The sequence below is a fragment of the Typopeltis vanoorti genome, chromosome 1 (genome assembly GCF_054136105.1).
Source record: "Typopeltis vanoorti isolate ZY-2024b chromosome 1, IOZ_Tvanoo_1.0, whole genome shotgun sequence".
In the NCBI taxonomy this organism is placed as follows: domain Eukaryota; kingdom Metazoa; phylum Arthropoda; class Arachnida; order Uropygi; family Thelyphonidae; genus Typopeltis; species Typopeltis vanoorti.
The window spans coordinates 138,321,156-138,341,962 of NC_143549.1; the positions used below are offsets into that span (position 1 = coordinate 138,321,156).

The 20,807-nt window shown below is 34.6% G+C and overlaps 1 protein-coding gene across 1 annotated transcript in view; it reads right to left on the bottom strand.

Annotated features, from left to right (window-relative positions):
* The window catches only part of LOC150110465 (ubiquitin-conjugating enzyme E2-17 kDa), a 158,773-nt gene that overhangs the window by 100,110 nt on the left and 37,856 nt on the right, over positions 1 to 20,807 (bottom strand). Inside the window, exon 3 of the mRNA XM_090399443.1 lies at positions 4,502 to 4,533. Coding sequence (XP_090255569.1) covers positions 4,502 to 4,533 — 32 coding nt within the window. The remainder of the gene's footprint in view (positions 1 to 4,501; positions 4,534 to 20,807) is intronic.

Sequence of the window (20,807 nt, forward strand, 5' to 3'; positions counted from 1 at the left end):
CATGACCCCAGCATCACTGTATCTATCCCTTTCAAGAACATTTTCATGATGGTAAGCAGTACCACTTTCATGCCAGATCAAGTGTAGTCTAGAATCAGAGGAAAAACTAAAACAACTCTCATTTGTAAAGAGTACGTCGGCCCATTGGGGTCTTGTCCACTTTTTATGGATACAACACCACTGAAAACATGCTTTACAATAAACTGTGAATAAAGGAACAGACTACAGACCTTTGGTCATATAGGCCTACTTGTCACAGTTTATCGAGATCTGTATACCTCATGCTTGAATGGAGCTGACTTGCAAACTGACCTGCTGTGGTGCATTGGTTACGCTTTGCTGTCATAACCAAGCATCTGTCTTCATGCTCCATGGATAGAAAACAAGAGCAACAGCTTAGCAAAGATCATAAACACCTTCCATTGGTCTGAAATGATGCCCAGATACAATGTGAGATTCCAACCTCTAGCAATATCAGTAATTCTGCAGCCTTCAGGCTTTCCAATAATTATTCCATCTGTGAAATTCATCTAGATGTCTGAGATATTACAAGACATCCAAGTTTTATTCCTTCATGAAAAGAGTTTCCTTCAAACAATTCACTTAGCACAGCCAATTAACCTGTTGAGTGCTATCATGTGACCCCTTTGCACACGATTCAAAAATCTGAATGTGTACCCATTTTCTACCCAAAATCATTAGTTGTACAAACTGATATGTCTGAATTTGAAGTTGTAATCTTCAGAAATAGTGTTTGTCCTTAGGTTATGGACACCAGTGTAGCAATTAATCAATTTCAGTTTATACATTTCCAAAATCTTTCATCTATGTATTAATAGGGGTGCTTAAGGGTCAAAGCTGTATAACTGAGAGGAGACCTCCACATAGCCTTTAAAAGAATGCGAAGAACCGACCAGGGCTTCTGACCTAATGTCCAATCCTCACCTTCTCGTGGTGCACCCTGTTGGGTATCTACTTTGATACTGAACGAACGAGGATGGGCTGGCAATTTGGGATTTAGCCGACCAAATTGTATTCTTATTGGTTAAACCAAAATAAAAAATGATGGTACAACATGACAAAATTTCATGCCGGCTGGGGCGTCGCCCGGTTAAACAAGGTCCCCGTTGTTTTCGCCAGGGAACCAGGGCGAACAGCGAAAAGTCAGCTACTGGAACAAATCTGAAAAACAAACCCCAACTCAACATCACCAGAGTTAAAGATCAGTACTATCAACGTAAGAAGCCTGAATGGCAAAGAAATGGAGCTAGCTGAGGAATTAGATAAGTACCAGATCGACATAATAGGGATGACTGAAACAAAAAAGACAAAAACTTGTGACATCTTTCTGAGCAATAAATACAAAACGTTATATTCCGGCAATGACAATCAAGGAAAAGAAGGAGTAGCCATAGTATTCAACACAAAATACGAGGCTAATCTTCTTGAATGGCAGTCAGTCTCAAGTAGAGTAATGTGGGCAAATATGAGAATGGGGAACTGGACAATGAGACTTATTTGTGCCTATGGTCCCACAGAAGGTTCTACTAAGGTAGAAGTGGAGGAATTTTTTGAGGCTTTATAAAAAGCAACTGACAGAATGAAAAAGGAAAAGTTGGTCCTTGTTGGGGATCTAAATAGTAGAGTAGGAAATGATTGTGAGACATACAAAAATATTTTGGGAAAATTTGGAGAAAAGAGCAAAGCTAATAATAATGGCAAATATCTGTTGGATTTCTGCTCAGGACATGGACTGGTTATTACTAACACCATGTTCCAACATAAAAATGTGCACAAATTCACATGGAGAGAAGAGGCAAGGAATAAGAAAAGTCTCATTGACTATGTTATTGTTGATAGTGATGTTTTCTCCCTGGTGCAGGACACCAGAGTGTACAGAGGATTTGAAATTAGAAGTGATCACTATTTAGTCTTGAGCAGGATAAAATTGAATTTCATATTGAAAAGAATAACATGAGAAAGTTTTAAAGCGAATAAAAGTTGAGCAGCTCTTAGATGTGAACTGTAGACTAAAATACAGAAAGATTATTGAAAAGAAAATGAAAGAGTTTGAGAACAGGAATCAAACCTTGGAGATTCAGTGGCAAACTCTGAAGGAAACATTGATTGATTCTGCCAGAGAGGCATGTGGTGAGGTTGTGTGCAAGGATAAAAAAATCAGAACTCCCTGGTGGACACAGGAAGTTAAAGAGGCAGTGAAGGAAAAGAAGAAAGCATATCAAAAGTTCCTGGCAAATAAGTCAGCTTTTACTCTTACAGAATACAGAGACAAATGTAAGAAAGCTAAACAGTGTGTAAAACTAGCTAAACAAAAGTCATGGGAGGACTTTGGCAAGAATATAGAAAATAAATATCAAGAAGGTGGCAAAATATTCTGGAGGTTGTTGAAGAAGCTTAAGAATGGAGGAAAGAGTGCTGTAAAAGGAATTAGAGATGATAAAGGTGAAATGAAAACGGGAGAAAAAGATCTCCTTGAAGTATGGAGTAATTACTGTGAAAAACTGCTAAATGAAACAAGCAGTGATGACAGCACAGTGGTAAAAAACACTGACCAGGCATGCAGTCAGGAATACATATCCATACTTGAAGTAGAAAAAGCCATCAAAGGCTTGAAATGTGGAAAGGCCGCAGGAGTAGATGATACTCGACCAGAAATGCTGAAGTATGGTGGTATAAGAGTCTTACAGTGGCTGCACTGCATAGTTCAGAAAGCCTGGACAGAGGGACGAATTCCCGATGATTGGAGTAGAGCTCTCATAGTACCCATATATAAAAAGGGAAATAAAACTGAATGTGAGAATTACAGAGGTATTTCCCTACTGAGTGTTCTGGCAAGATCTATGCAAGTATACTTGAGAAACGGTTGAGAAGAATTGTGGAAGAAAAGCTTGGTGAAGAACAAGCTGGATTCAGGCTAAATAGAGGCTGTCAGGATCAGATCTTCACTTTACGACAAATAGTCGAGAAAGCATGGGAATATAACAAAGATCTGTATTTAAGTTTTGTCGATTTGGAAAAGGCATATGACAAGGTGCCAAGAGAGAAGCTATTCAATACGCTGCAGTTATATGGTGTCAATGGGGCATTATATCAAGCAATACTTAGTCTTTATTTGAGTTGTGAGTCAGCAGTTAGAATTGAAGGAAGTACAGGAAGATGGTTTAATGTTAAATCTGGTGTGAGACAAGGATGTACATTATCCCCTCTGTTATTCATTATCTATATGGATCACATTATGAAGGAATGTGGTATTAAACATGATATCAAAATTGGAGATGTTAATGTCAGCTCTTTGCTTTATGCGGATGATGTTATACTTCTAAATAAATTCGCTACAAGTCTGCAAGATTCTCTGACTAAATTGAATAGCTGTTGTAATAGATATGGTATGAAGGTCAGCAATAAAAAGACAAAAACTATGAAAATATGCAGAATCATTGAAAATGTCAACTGTGTTGTGAATGGAGAACCTGTGGAACAAGTAAAACATTTCAGCTACTTAGGCACAATTTTTACTGAAGATGGTAAACTAAATATAGAAATAGACAACAGAATCAGCAAAGCTGGTATCGTGGGAGGTCAATTGAATAAATTCATATGGAACAAGAAAGAAATTAGTCGGAACACTAAATTAGCTGTATACAAGACTGTGTTCAAACCAATTTTAACTTATGGATCTGAGAGCTGGGTCAGAAGTAAAACACTTGACCAAAGACTAGAGACCGCAGATATGAGAGTCCTGAGAAAGATTAGAGGCGTGAACAGATGGCATCAATGGCAATATCATATTAAAAATGAGGATATTAGGAAAGAACTTGACATTGTCAGCATCCAGGAATGCGTTAGCAGAGCTAATCTCAGATGGTATGGTCACTTAAATAGAATGGGAGAGGAAAGACTAGCAAAACAAGTGTTCTCTGCCAGGTTGGCAGGAAAACGACCCAGAGGAAGACCAAGATATAGGTGGATTGATACGGTACAAAGTGCCTTAGACGATAGAAATATAAGATCTGATAATGTTGGAGTCTTGACAAGTAACAGACTGATTTGGAGGAAAATTGTAGATAGGAAGTTAGTAATGATGTAATTTTTTCATGTAGTACTGTCATATCCTGTACACCCCTTGAGGGTACATGGCAGGAATTTGATGATGATGATGTATTAATAGTAAGATATGCATCACATGTCAGCTATAGCAATCCCATGCAGAGATGCCACTTTCACCAGTGTGAATAACCAGTCAAGATTTCAAATTAGAAATTAAAACATTCTGACTGGAAATCAAGATAAAGGAAATAAAGAAATTTACTTTTACACACCAAACTAATGCATATTAATACAACTGATAATTTTTGAATTTAATAATAAGACACTATAATTAGATTCACGCTCATTGTGCTTCTGAGAAAACTATGTCAGTGACATATATTTCAATATCATATGCAGTATATAAATATTTAGTAATAAAATAATCACTTACTGGACCCATGATAGTAGCTTGCCAGTGAAATACTGAAAAGAGAAAAGCAGACAATTTTAATTACAACTTTAAATGTTTAGTTTCCTTAATATATTAACAAGTGAGAAAAAGAATAAAATGAAGCAAACAAATATTAAAAATTAACTGCTTCTCCAAAACAAGAATTTGTATTTAATTATCCAATCTACAAAGAGTCAACTTTGTATTTGCTGTGATGAAGCATAGTGGTTTTCTTCCATGCTCATCAGGTCTAGCAGTTCATGCCTTGTATACCTTACACAGAATCAGATGGAAGACCATGCTCCATCACTGCAAAGGCAAATGTGAAAGACTTTTTTTTTAGAATCTTTCATAGACTTAAACCAGTCTAATCTTAATAAATATGGTTGTATTAAACTTCCCAAAATTTGGGAAATTTCGGGAAGTTTAATACAAATACTTGTCCTCATGCACAATATCTAAGGCTAGCCAACAGCCATAGAGGGCAACCCTCATAGGACTTGAGTCCCAATTTATTCTAATCTAATTTCTTCTACTTATTTATTGTGTTCTTTTTTTTTTTTTTTTTTATTATAATTAATATTATATTCCTGAAGATGTCTCTGTGACAGACAAAATATTGAAACAAACCTGTTTATTTAGTGCTCTGGTAATTTCCTAGTTTAGAAATCATGTGGAATATGTGGCATGCATAACTAACCACCTAATGTTGGCAACATTAGTCTCAATGTAGCTTAGCTACATCTCATTGCCACAAAAAAAAAAAAAAATCTCTCCAGCAGCCAGTTCCATGCACTATGTAAACTTCACAAAGACAACACGATTATTACTTTGCTGATAAAGGTGATGCTATCTTGTCCTCAAATCCAGTGATTATAATAGAAAAATGAACATTCTGCTCAGAGAAACTGCACCACTTATAAACACCTGGATTATGATCCTACTAAGTGTCAGAAAAATAAACATTAAAAAGGTTTCTAAAGAATGTCACATCTTGGCATCCTGAAATTGTATAAAAAAAAAACTCAAACCTTTTAGTCGTCATCCCCCCACTTACTGGCAATAGTTCTTATATAAAAAAATTCCACATTTCAAATCTTTAATCCAGTATTTAATTTTTTAAACAATAATATGATGAGCTTTGATGTCACCTCCTTATTCACAAATATTCCCCTTTCTGACAATCTAAATTTACTGAAAAATGCCTCCTTCTGAAAGGAGACCTTACATACATATAAGGTACTTCCATGGGCTCTCTTCTCTATGTGGAGCATTTTGAAAAACATGCTCTTGATACTGCCAGACTCAAACCTATTTGGTTAAGATTTTAAAAACCCCACACATGTAGATACATACAAGGTGATCAAAATTAAAGTATCCCTATTTAAGGCCTTGTGGAGTGCCACTCAGTGATCCAAATGCTGCAAGAATATATTGTGCATCATGCAGAAGCAATATCTGAGAAAAATAAAAATATTCAAAAATTCACAGCAGGGGCAACATATGATATACTGAATGTAGATGTAATTTTTCATCAATTCACGGGCTGTACTGTTCAACGTGTCATGTTGAGCACATGCTACATTATACCGTCTTTCAGCACTGGCAAGTAAGTTATCAGGATGATCCTAATAAATTCTGTCTTTGAGAAATCCCAGGACCAGAAGTCACAGGGTTAGATCAGCTGATTACTGACGTCCATGATATGCTCTCGAATACCCTGTACAGATTGATTGATGAAAGGAAAGGCCTTATCCTGCATGAAAATGACAATCAATGCACAGGCATTGCTGTGGCACAACAAAATTGCTTATCATATCGTAATACCTCTTGGCAGTAACTGAGCAGGTCACAGGACCCGAATGACGAAATGTTCTCAAAAAAGAATGGTCCAATGATAAATGAAACTAAACCCACACCACACAGACAGTAACTTTGGGTGAATACAAAGGAATGTGTTGGATTACACCAGGTTTTTTTTTTAATAGCTCATATCCAATAACTGTGGGTATTCCCAGCTCCATTCAAGTGAAAGTGAGCCTTATCTCACCAAAAAATCACCCACAGCCACACAGCATCCAACTCCACTTGAGTCAGTCGATTTTCTAAGTTTTGCAGGTATAACTCTTGTGTCAGGGTTATCTTGAATGGGTAGAAATGCAAAATCTTCTGTAGAATTTTCCAGACACTCATGCAAGGCACATTCATGTTTCTTCAAAATGACTTATCATTTGTCACAGAACACATGGAGATAGTAAACCTCATCGACATCTGTTCAGGCGAGAAAATTCCAGAGTGCAACTCTTGTATCAGGGCTATCTTAAAATATGGAAAGAAATGTAAAATCTTCCATAGAATTTTCCAGACAGTTATGTAAGGCACATCCATGTGGCTTGATACAGCACATGCACTGTAGGAACCAACGCTGTTATTCATGGTCTGCTCCACAATGGCAGTAGCAACTTAATTCGCTTGTAGCAAACTGATTGGTTTGCGATTTCTGACAGATCAAAATGACCCATTTCTTCGAAACAAGTAATCCTTCATCAGAGAGCACATGGGGATAGCAGACCTCATTGACATTTGTTCAGGTGATGAAATTCGCAGCATCATCATTGCAATTGTTTACGTAGTATATCTTCACAAGCAAAGCAAGGTCAGTGCCATCACTGTGGATGATATTAACCAGAATGAAGAGAAAAATCCCATGTCCATCTTTTTAAACCTTCCTGACACCTGCCAAATTGTATGATAAGCAACATTCCATGCATTTGGTGTTTACAATGCTCCCGGTGGTGAATTTTAAAACTATTTCTCAGATATTGCTTTCCTCATGACACACAATGTATTCCTGCGAAGTTTTGCAGCATTTGGATCACTAGGTGGCACTCCACAAGGCCTTAAACAGGGATACTTCAATTTTGATCACCCTGTATATACTTTCCCACCATTCCACCCCCCCCCCCCGTTTAACAATATGGTCATCAAAACCCTTGTCAGAGTAACTCTATTCCACTCAAGCTTCCCTTACAGCAGCATAACTTGCCTTTATTTAAAACCTTCCTACCAATGGTTACAATGGGGGGAAAAAGCTACAAAGCATCTGTCCCACCTCCTCATATGCCTCCTCTGAACAAAAAGACTACAGTAATGCAATTGCTATTCCCTACATCTGGGGAACTTCAGAAAAAACAACTAGAACTTTAAATAAGTTCTGCACTGCTTTCAAAGCTTAGTTGAAGATGGCTTCCCTACAGATCCACTTCCTCTCCCCTCTATTCCAGGTGTTTATAAAGTTCTTTGTTCTTGCAACTTATGTTATGGTCAGATTGGGATATCTAACATCCACCTAGAACACAAAAAATACAACCTACAACCAAGGCCAGTTAGGACTAGCAGACCAAGCCTTGGATAACTTGCACAGAATTAGATGAAAGAAAACCACCATGCTTTGTCACAGCAAATACAAGCCTGAAAGACTATTTAGAATATTTAACAGACTTAAAAAGCAGCCCAATCTTATTAATATGGTTGTATCAAACTTCCCAAAATTTGAAAACTAATTCTTAGGCCTCCTGGTCAACATTGAGGCTAGCCAACAGCACCCATAGAAGGTGCACACCATAGGACTTTAGTTCTAATCATTGCTTCTACTTATTGTTTCTTGTGTGTTATTACAACTTTAACATTGCATTCCTAAAGACGTATCTGAAAGATGAAATACTGAAATGATTAAACTCATAATTATTTTCTGTGCTATAATTATTCCATTAAAGTAACATGGATGTAGAATATGCTTCACAGGATAGTGTTTCATCTTCAATATTTAGATGAAAGATTGTTTAAATATTCTGCAACAAGAATTTATTTTGCAAAAAGGATGAAAAAATAATTACAAGTCATTTTGAACTACAGAACATGCTGAAATACATTAGAAATGATGACAGAATTTTAAGTAAAATTCTTTTTTATGATAGGATGGTATTCAAAAATTTGTGAAAAGAAACCCATTAGACTTGCACAGGCACTAAGCACTAATGATGCAAATATAACAAGTGAAGGAATTTTTAGATTCCTTTTCTCTTTCATAACTTGGAAAAACAAAATTTTTTTTTAGAAAAAAAGGTTTTGAAATAACTAACTAAACAGCAAATTTTTAAAATGTAAAGATAAAGTCTTAGTATCACTTAATTTCTAAAAGAAGTTTATTTTTGTGTTAGATCAAATAAAAATGAAATCATACAATCTGCAAACTTAATAATGGAACGAATTTTCAAAGAAAAGCATACTTAGAAGTTTAAAAAAAAAATATATATATATATATATATATATATATATATATATATATATATATATATATATATATATGAACAAAAATGGAAAAATTATGATCTTGGAGAATTAGAAGCAGATTTAAAAACAGACAAGAGATATTCATTTTTACAGCAAAATCAAAGCCAATTGAATCAAAGTATTTGAATCGTTATATGCAGCAACATAATGACTGAGTTTTTTGGATCAGTTAACAGACCTACATCAATCCAAATTAAAACTTTTTTAAATTTGGATTGATGTAGGTCTACTAATTGCTTAAAACCAAGCAATTAGGGCTTGTTGAGGTTGACCAAAAGTTTGTGCACCGTTTCATCAAAAAAATTTGTTAACAATAAATATAAATTTCAGTAGTATTTTTTCTCCTGCATTAATACACACTTAAAATTTTTCTTAAGCTCAAACTCAATATTTTTTTGGCAAATACATAACATTTCCTATCTGGATGCTATACGAATATAAGAAGGTTTTTTTTTTTTTTATTATTGTTGTTCGCAATCAAACTGACTTATTTCTACTACTAATTAAATTTTACTTTTATTCAATAAAATGGTACAATATAGCATTTAACGAGTATAATAATGAAATCAATGAAATAAATTTTGGACATTCAAGAATTCTCAGGAATTGCCATTTACTGAATATTAAACTATCAGGAATTTAGAAACCCTACTTAGAACAGAGTAAACTATCATTTATCATACATCTAAGGAACACCAAGCGGTAAGGTAACTGGTTGAGAACTTCAATTACTTTGTAGCTAACTTACTGCAGAGAGATAGAAAGAAACATTACCAATGACAATAGTGGCAACATGAAAATAAATGGGAAATAGTGAAAAATTTATGCAGTTATGCCTGACCTAGAAATATAATTTAACTTGCACAGGCTTTTTAATTGCACAGGCTTGGACGTGTTCATTAAAAATGAACCGAAGATTCATAACAATGCTACACACGAACTGCAAATTGCCATTTGGATTTTTCTAAATTAAAAATTGATTTTTTTGTTTCAATATTTTCATTTGTTCACAAGTCAATTAAGTAATTCAATTAAAAGTCAATAAAATGATAAAAAAATAATGAACTTGGCACTCAGAGCATAATACTATTATTAAAATTTAAATTAGTATATTTTGCATATTAGTATTCCCATGCTATTATAAGTGCCTGTAAACAATACTTAATATGTTTAGTTATACTGTATTATTTTATACTGAATTAAGTGAAGCATCCCAATTGTGACCTTACACTAAATATCAAACGTAGAATTTTTGCAAGCAACTTCAGCCTTCCAAGTAAGCAGGATAATGATCATGCAGCAGGCAATAAAATTCTTCTCCCACATAAGGACAATCAAAGATCTATGTCCATGGCAGGATTTGTAACAGCCCACTGACTGGAGAGCAAGTATGTTAACCTGTTCCACAGAACAAGATAGCAGATACAAATTATAACATTGGATTTCCTATCCACCCCCACCAATACAATATATATAATATTCAACTCCCAGCCTACTAGAAGAAAAGCTGAATTACTTGTTTAAGTATTATATAATCTAAAAAAGTCCTTTTAAGATAGTAGAGCACTTCAGAAAAACAAATCTAAGCTTTGAGAAATGTAGGCAAGCTACCCACAGTAAAATGCTTAAAACATATTTCATACACAAACTGCCATGAAATGTTCAAATTTTAATGGCTTTAAAAAAAAAAGTGATGAGAACTAACGCTAAAATGTGTCCATGTATTATGGGGGAATGATCCTCTCCCATAACACATGGATTTATGACATCTAAATAGAGGTGGTGTATTTATGCTTTATAGGATATACAGGGAATTTGAAGTCAACAGCTCCTTATATACAAGTCGCCTAGTTGTTTTAATTCTTTGTGCATGAGAAACATCCTTACAAGACTATAATTAGTCATGTATAGTTTTTTTTATTTATTTTTGAGGGATTAGGGTTATGGTTTAGGCAATCTGAATATGGATGTGATGCAATTTTATGTGGCTGTCTAAAGACATACTGCAAGGTTTTAAGATGTGACCCGATGTCTATATTAGCACCCCCATGAAGAATGAAGACTCGTTGCAAGAGACCCGAACTACCCACACAATATCATGCTTCTCCCTGAACGAACCAATTAATAGTCATCAATCAAACCATTTAAGTAATTTAAATATTTCATCATATCTTTTCTTTTAGGTTTACATAGTGATCAGAATACATTTTGGGAAAATTATGGAGACAACTACCATATTTGTGTAAAACTTTAGTTTAATATATTAGCACCCCCATGGAGAATGAAGACTCATTGCAAGAGACCCGAACTACCCACACAATCTATCATGCTTCTCCCTGAACGAACCAATTAACAGTCATCAATCAAACCATTTAAGTAACTTAAATATTTCATCATATCTTTTCTTTTAGGTTTACATAGCGATCAGAATACATTTTGGGAAAATTATGGAGACAACTACCATATTTGTGTAAAACTTTAGTTTAATATAAACCAAAATCAACACTCAATGTTTCAACCTTCATATGAAGGTCATCTTCTGGAGCATATACACTATATATACAGAAACACTGTGCACTACAATCTACATGATTTACTAGAGTTACTAGCCGTTACAACAATTATTGGCCTGACCTCTGGTGAAAAAAAAAAACTTTACTTCATCAATGCTAGAGACTGTTGAAATTTAGGCTGGAGAGCAACATGTTTATATATATATTAAAAACATGATTATACATTTAAATTTCAACCAGTTGATATGGAATAGTTTCCAATATTAGCTGAAGGTTGCTTAAAGTCTTAAAGTATGCTAGATACTAAGTATTAAGTAGGCTGAATATATGCAATTCAGATTCTTGGAATTTTCATGCCACTATTATTGTTGATATCAAGGTGGTTAATCAGGTTTTTGCAAGCTTCTTTAAATTTTCTTTCATACCAGGTTTTTGTATGGTGTAAAGAGTGAGTACTTTTCCTATCAATTTGCTATAAGATGTTGAGAGCATGATCTGAAAGGCCTGCTTCACCAAAATTGTTATAGTTAATGTGTCTTATGTTGAAAGTTTATTTTTCACTTGGTTAGAGTATAATAAATTTAGTTTAATCCTTTATCCAAGTGTGAGCAAACAAAGTTTGCACATGAAAGTATCTTCAGGACTGGGTTAAGGTGGTACAACACCAGGGCAACTCGTTGCAAAGGTGGAGCAAGCTACCAACACAGTATCTCCTATAATGCAAAACACATCTCCTTGTGGATACATCTATTGTTATGCATTAAGGGAAGGGCCACTACCCAGACTAGTTTCGACCTTTATTGAGGTCTCTTCAGTGGGAGCCAGGCCCTTGCTCCACCTTTGCAACGAGTTGCCCTGGTGTTGTACCACCTTAACCCAGTCCTGAAGATACTTTCAGGTGCAAAATTTGTTTGCTCACACTTGGATAAAGGATTAAACTAAATTTATTATAATGTGTCTTATGTGTTCTTTTTTTCCGTATAGGGAATTGTACATCCAGTTTCACCAATATAAGGCAAGTTATAGGTGCTCCAGGATGTGCCAATGGGAGGAGAGGATCCTAAGAGAAGTTGAATATGTTTTTTAGTTTTGTAGGTGATTTAAAGGTGGCATTGAGATAATTGTATAGGATTCTGTTGGTTTTTTCTGATAATCCTTTAATGTATCAGATGGCTATGGTTTTTAGAGAATTTAGACTGTAATCTAAATTCTTTTTTGATGAAGTTTTATGAAGAACTTTATTAATAGTATTTTTGTTATAGCCATTATTTATAAATGTGTTGCTAATATTTTTTAATTCTTGTTTAAGAGCTTGCTGATTAGAGCAAATTGTTATAGCTCTGTTCTTAAGGGTGTTAATGACTCCATATTTTTGTGATGGGTGGTGGTATAATTTAGCATGTATGTGTCGGTTTGCAGAATACCGTGAAGGATAGACTGCCTGAAGGAAGATGTGTGACCAGTGTATCCAGGAACGGGAGAGAGTTCTGATTTTCAATTTTGATAGTAAAGTGTATGCGTTCATGTTGTTTGTTCAGGTGTCTAAGGAATGTGTTTAATATTTGTTGCCCATGTGGCCAGATAATAAAAACATCGTCAACTTTAAGCCACACTATAGGTTTTAGAGTGAAGGAATCAAGAGCACTTTGCTCAAAAGCTTCCATATAAAAGTTAGCAGGGGGGGGAGGTGAGCCCATGGCCGTACCTTCTTTTTTGTAGGTAAATTTATTTTGCCACAAAGTAACTGGAACATAGTAAGTGAACAAAGAGGGCTGTAATGTTGGGCAGAAATTTGTTCTATAGAAGAATTGTCATTGATTGGGGCATTTGTGAAAAGAGAAGATACGTCAAAACTGACTAATAAATCATCTTTGCCGAGTGTTATGTTTTTAATTGTGTTTATAAAGTGTTGTGTGTTCTTTATATAGGCGGGGGAATGACCTACCAACTCCTTGAGTGTTGACACTAATTTCTTGGCTAGGTGATAATTAGGGCTATCTATTCTTTCAACTATCGGCTGAAGTGGCACGTTTTGTTTGTGTACTTTAGGAACCATATATTCTAGGAGAATGGGAGTAATGGGGTATAAGTTTTTTCACTGTGTCTGACTTAAGTAATTGCTCAGTTTTTTTTCTTGATATGAAGGTCGAAATGTCGAGTGTTGATTTTGGTTTATATTAAACTAAAGTTTTACTTAAACACTGTAGTTGTCTCCATAATTTTCCCAAAATATATTCTTTTTCATCTATTAATTCACTTCTGCATTCCACACAGCCTTAATCCATCTTCATAAGGAACTTTTCACAGACTACCTGCCATCTTGGTTGATCACCTCTGGATCCTCTTCACCACTTCATCTCCAAGAAACCCAAGACCTGAGCACATTAATCCATACATGGATGTATCAAGGTCTTCTAAAGAGGAATAACAACTATCTTATCTCTACTTGTTAGCATGTTCTTCAATAGCCAAGTACTCTTATGAGCCATCTCAGTCTTAGCAATATGTCCTCCATCAACTGTCTATTGCTAAATCCCTACCTTCATCTATTTCCTGGAGTACAGTTCCATCAATGTGGTACACAGCCTGTAATCTATTTATCCCAAAATGCATAACTTTACATTTCTTCAGATTCTGACATCCATTCTCTTTTGCCCATTACTGACAACCTTTTAAGTCATCCTGAAAAAAATCTCCATGTTGCTTTGATTTAATATCAGTCTACCTAATTTTGCATCATCAGCATACAACTGAATATTTCCTGTATCATTTATGAAACAAAGAGTAATGGTCTTAGCACTGTAACTTGCAGCACAACAGTCACCTGGTTTTGCCTGGATTCTGCTCCTCCATATACCGCTTTTGATACCTGTTCAGCAACAACCCTCTTATCCACATTTTCATATCCATCCCCTTTTATATAAAATGTGTTAAGAGCTCCATTTCAAATGCTTTTGCAAAATCCAAGAGAATCAATTGTGTGCCATATCCTTTATCCAACTCAGCTGTCACTATTATAAAAAGTAAATTACTAAGGCATGACTGATCTTTCACAAAGTCATGTTGCCCCTCAGAGTATTATTCTTATCCACCCATTCTCAAATTTTCTTTTTTGAGAAGTTTTTCAAGTACTTTTACTACCACTCACTGCAGTTTTAGAACCTATTATGCAAAGGAATTACTTTGCCCTCTTAAAACTAAGACTTAAATGCTTAGAGGCATCACCAGTTGAACTTGAACATTCCCATAAAATGAGCTGATATCCCATCTAATCTCACAGCTGTATTTACAGTGAGATTCTGCAATATCCTAAGAACCTCCAATTCATTCACCTGTTCCAAAATAAATGTCACATCACAGCATTACCTCACATGGATGATGTACTCTTGCAAAGTGGTCCATACATTCAGTAACTCACCATTTTTGCTCCAGTTTTGAGAGAAACTTCTGCCATTGTATTATAAATTATCTACATGTAAACACAAGTATTATTTATTAAATATACTGCCAAATATTTCAGTTTGAAATTAACAAACTATCATCAGTGGCTTAAACAAGTTTTTCTGTTCAGTACGATATTATAAATTAAGTTTTTGTATGATAATATAAATTATACAATTATTTATGCAATTTATTTTATACTTTTATGATTAACCTTTTCTTCAGTGAAAGCATAAAACTATTAGTGATTTAACATCATGCGGGTCGTAGTATTTTGAATAAAACAATTGTTTGCATTCTACCTTATTAAAAACTGTTGTTTAAGCCACTGACGATAGTTTGTTAATTTCAAACTGAAATATTTGGCAGTATATTTAATAAATAATACTTTTCCTTGTGTTTATGTGTAGACTATTTTATCTGCTTCTGTCACCATCAGCACTAATTAAGGTTATTCTTCCACAGCTGTTCATCTTACTTGCCATGTAACAATAACTCTGGGATTTCCTTTGATCTACTCTTTTTTTTGTAATCAATCTGAGTTTGCCTTCCTTATCATGCTAGGCATATTTCTCTTTATATATACTCTTCACAGCATTTTCTTTTTCTGTAGCTCATGTTTAATGATATTAAGATGGCACTTAAATTCAGTAGATTATCTTCTCTTCTCCCCAACTAAGAATGGTGAGGATATCAGCATAAGACATTGCTTAGGGAAGATTTTGAAGCTTAAATTAACTACTACAAACATTTCATATTAGAGAAGGTCAGTGACCTACATAAGAAACTCATTGGAAATCTTGGGTGATGGGAATTTTTTCAATCTTAACCAAGACCCATGCCTTTCTAATCGCTCATTAAATGACCTCATAACTTTATAAAGCGCTGAGGTCAGAGCAATACTTTGCTAATGGTGCAATTTCATCCACTTTTTTGGGGGGATCAAGATGGATAAAAACTTGCTTCTATTAGAGAAGTATGAGAGCATGTATAAGAGATAAAGGATGGCTGTTAATCCCAGAATATGTTTTAGGCATAACTGGAGAAATATAATCTGGACCAGAAGATGCAATGATATCAACGCTACTGAGGATTTTGATATTGATTTGATACCAAGGCAACTGCAATGCTGAAGCTTATATGAGAATAGAAACCTCAATGACAGAAGCAGCAACTCAAAACAATCTAAAAACATTTAGGTTAGATTCGATATAATGATTTGTTTTGGAAAATAAAACACTTTCTCAACTAGGTTTTAACATATTCAGCGCCACTGACAGTGTTTTCTAAGAACTCATGTTTCTATGCTGCATAACTCACTCTGGTCTGGGTAGTCTAATCATGTGGACATGTAGACACTGAGTCCATGTCATTCTAAATGGCCTAAAGACCTTTTGTTCAATTCTGTCTCAGAGGCCAGCATGGTCATGCCAATTAGGAGCACTAAATGAATGCAACAAAGTGAGATAAGGAAATCTTGACATCATAAGGAATCCCAGGTTTAATAGTTTTTGGCTAGGATTGTCAGATCTGATAAATGCACAGGTTTGACCTTCTTATAGAAGGCATTATGCATGATTATTCTGGATATCTGAGGTTTTTTGCCAGGTGAGTATTGATGCCTTTAAGAGAAGGTCCACATAATTAGTGTTTGTACTCCCAGAGGTGTTGGTGAAATGGATATGAAAGTACTTTCTATTGGATTAAATGTGTTATTTTGATTTTTAAGAGGTTTTTTTTTTGCATTATTGATTTTCTTATTTTTTTTTATTTTTAACGGCAATAACAGCATTTAGTTATCTCAAGGTTGAAATAATGCTAGAAAACTTAAAGCAGAGAATACAGCAAAAGTGAAGGGCTTGTGTAGTTAACACAAGAATGTCCTCTGTATATTGGTTTATTCCAACCTTCAAGGCATGACCTGGCAAAGCAAGCAACAAGAGGATTATTCACCAGCTGAATGGGAAGCCCCTGTACTGATCTGATAACTATCAGGATCATTCTGGCAGTGATTCCTATAAGTTGCTTTATTGCTGTACTCCTCAAATGGAGGTATAAGTTCCTATTTAGAATAATAGGGGAGCTAAATATTCTGCAAAACACTACATGTGGGTGGAAAGAAAGACAGAAAACCTATTCTGGAAACATGGCAGTAGAATGTCATGCTTCCATGTTGCCACCAATAGCCCAGTCTACACTCACTTCTGAGTTGCTAAACTAGGTGTCTTTGCATATTTTTCAAGGTTCTTAAATGTTACTCATTTTTAACATGTTCTAAACTAAATGTTTGTCACTATTTAAAGAAAGTGATATTAAAGATCACTTCTTTATTGCAGCCATATATATTGAAACTGTAGTTTCAAAAATGACAAACTCTTCTATTAGGAAGACAAATGCATCTGTGCAAAGTCCAACTTTTAAGTAGTACAATAACTAGGCAACACCCATACCAAAAGATTATATGCTCATAAGCTGTCACTTACTACCCTTCAATAAATACACTAGTGGCCAAAATTGTGGAAACCTTTTGGAAAAAGTGTATTTTTGAGGTTTGATAACGCATAACACCACATTTTTTTTTTGTGTAATACCCTAAAATTATATATCAATGGAAAGATAATTTAATCAAGAATGTAATGCAATAAAGTTTGTTCAATTATCTGTATTCTATGAAAAGTTATAGCCAAATAACCAGAAGAAAGAAGCACAACTTGCTTAGGTTGATATGAAGTAGCTTTCCTTCATTTGAATGTAGCCAAAGAGCATGAGTGTTTAGAGAGCCAATCAGGTGTCATCTTGTTTTGGCAATGAGCCAATAAGGTCACAGTAGGATCAGCTATTGATGTCATGTATTGGAGCTGAGAGGAGGACATTTGTTAGTGTGTTATGTGATTGCTATCAAGTTAGTTGGGTTTTTTTTTGTATTCTTTCATTTAGTGAGCTTGTAAAATGCTATAAAATTAAAGGAATGGCACAAAGAGTTGACTGGTCACCAAGAAAGCGATGTAAAATAATACTATTAAGTGAACAAGGCTACAGTTATGAAGAAATTAGAAGAAAAATTTTGGAAACTTAACCAAAGGTGGCATTTCTAAATTTTTGAAGAGGTATAAGGAGACTCAGTCACTACAAAACCAGACTGGTAAAGGTGCACAACAGCAAGTGATGATAGAAGAATTGAGAGGCTGTGCCTACGTGACATAAGAAAATCATCTGGGTGTATACAAGATGATATGGCACAATACAATGTGAAGTTGAGTGCAAGGATTGTTTGGTGCAGACTGCAAGAATTTGGTCTAAATGCTAGAATTCCATTAAAAAAACCATTTTCATCGCTCAAACAAAGGTTGAAAAGATTAAACTGGGTAGCAGAACAATGGGACAGCGTTATTTGGAGTGATGAGACCAAAATCTTCCTGTTTGGTAGTGATGGCATAAAACACGTAAGGAGAAGAATAGGAGTAGATTTGCATCCTGCTTGCACTGCACCTACCATGAAACACCCACTTAGTGTTATGATCTGGGGTTGTATGACATCAAAAGGTGTGGGCAGAATTTGCATGATTAATGGGAATATAAATGCCCAAAAATACATAAATGAAATACTTGAGCCCAAACTGAAGCCTTCTGCATGTGATCTTTTCCAAGATAATGAAGCATTTATATTTCAACAGGATTCAGCTCCATGTCATGTTGCTGCTGTGTGCAAAAAGTGGTTTCAAGATAATCATATTCCACTGCTGGAATGGCCCTGGAATAGCCCAGACTTTAAACCAATTGAAAATCTATGAAGCCGACTAAGGAAACTTGTTAGTCAGAAGCAACCCACCAATAAAACCCAATTAATAGAAGCACTAATTCAATCTTGGTTTCACATTGTAACATCTGCACAACTAAAAAACTTGGTTCACTCCATGGGACGGCGTTGTAAGGCCGTAATTATGTAAACTTTACGCTAAAGGTTATCCAACTAAGTATTAACTCACATTGTGAGAATTTTTGTATATCTCATTTTTTCTGTGTTTCACTTTTGCAATGACAAACTTGTGGAGAGCTTATTTCTATAGCATTTAGAAATACATGTTCTGCACAATATGGTATCCAATGGACCAAATGGTTAAGACTAATCCAAGACCACAAAATGGAGTAAGTGTTAATCATGTTTATTATATAATCAACTGCACGAATTATTTCAAAAATTGCATCATTGAAATTATGTTAAAACTTTTAATCACTTTACTCTCAAACTAATAATTTAACCTTCACTTCCAATTTAATGTTTACACTTTAAACACCAAGGAGTACTATACACAAGATGAATATGTGAAATGAGTGCTTTTATGATTTTCCTGCAGTACTACCCTTACATTTTGAAGACTAAATTGTACTTTAGAAAATACAGAAGATGGGGAGCTGACACCCCAAAGGACAGCAACAGATGTTTGAGTAATAGCAGAAATAACAAACACTGAGGCAATGCATTAGCCTTAACTATGTTCTGACAGTATGCCTGTTTTGCAAGATAACTAAAAAAAAGGTTTCTGGGAGAAAAATCCCAGCCACATCCATGAGACAATTGCAACAGCGGCTGTAACAAAAAAGAGTGAAGATCTGTATTGCAAGTTCAGATTTGAACAGTGAGAAGCTACCTATACATTTAGAAGACTAATTACTAGTGCCAATTCTAATAAACAATGACTAAAGAAATATATATAGAAAATCCAATGAGTAACTAAATGTCTGCATGAAAGATTAGTCATTTGTTCTCTTTATACAGAGAATTTAAGAGTCAAATTCCCTTAAAAATTGTTAAGAAAAAAAAAATCATTCAATGGTTAGATGACTGAAAATAAGGAGGGACATGATAATATTATGCAGAAGTCAAGTCAGAGTTGAATCCTTAGGATTCAATAACTGAATTAAATCTTAAGTTGAATTCTAAAGTTCAACCTAAGGATTACTAAAAATCTTTAAATTGCCAAAGTTCATTTGTATAGATGCAATTCAAATTACAAAATTATAATTTAGATGTCAAAGAAAAAAAATAATAAATAAAGTTTCCTAAAATGCAAGAAAAAGCAAAGAAATATAGTATTGAAAATACAGAAGTTGTCAGAACACCACTGAAAAGTGAAACATAATAAAGGATTTGTCAAAAGATAAAAATACATGATGCTCCCAGAAAAACAGGATTTAGATTCTCAGTCAACTGGAAGAAAGATCCAATCTTTGTTAATGAGAGCATCTTTAATTTGTTTAACAAAACTCTTCATTATACTCTAACAAAACCTCTCAAATATCTACTCCTGCAATCTTAAATTCGAATCATTTGTGAAAATGAGATCCATCTGTTGACTGACAAGGATAGAATCCATATTAGCAATGATCTGTCAGATTTAAGGTTTCTCCATTACTTAGAAAAAGTGGATAGCAATGTTGGGTAGATATTGGGTAATAGCTTACTCAGGAATAGGTAGAATTGAAGTACCAATGAGTTAAATAAGTGTCAAATGACAAATCAGGTGTAGACTAAAGCACAACCCCATAACTAGGGGGAAAAAAAAGTGCTTAGAATGATAGGATATTTATTAAAAGTTCATAAAAAAAGATCATTTATCAAGAGATCCGAGGGAAACTTTCCTTTGAGGATCAATATAATAAGACAATCCATGTAAAGAAGTGGCAAAAGAAGGGCTGTGCAAAAGTAACAGCTTCAGCAAGGGACTAGAGCATAATCATTTAGACATACTGTTACCTAATTTCACTCCTCTCAAAAAGGAATTTTGGATGTGCAGAAAATTTTCTTATGGAAATTTCAAGAAAATCTTTAACTGCATTTAAAAGAAACAAATTTTAATGGAATAAGTATGTAAAAACTAGAATACAGAAACTAGTGTCTGATGCCTGAAAGAATTAGGGTAGCAAAATGAATCAATGAGTTATGCTTTGTATAAATTTTGGTTTGGAATACTCGAGTAAAGGAAAAAGCACAGATTTCA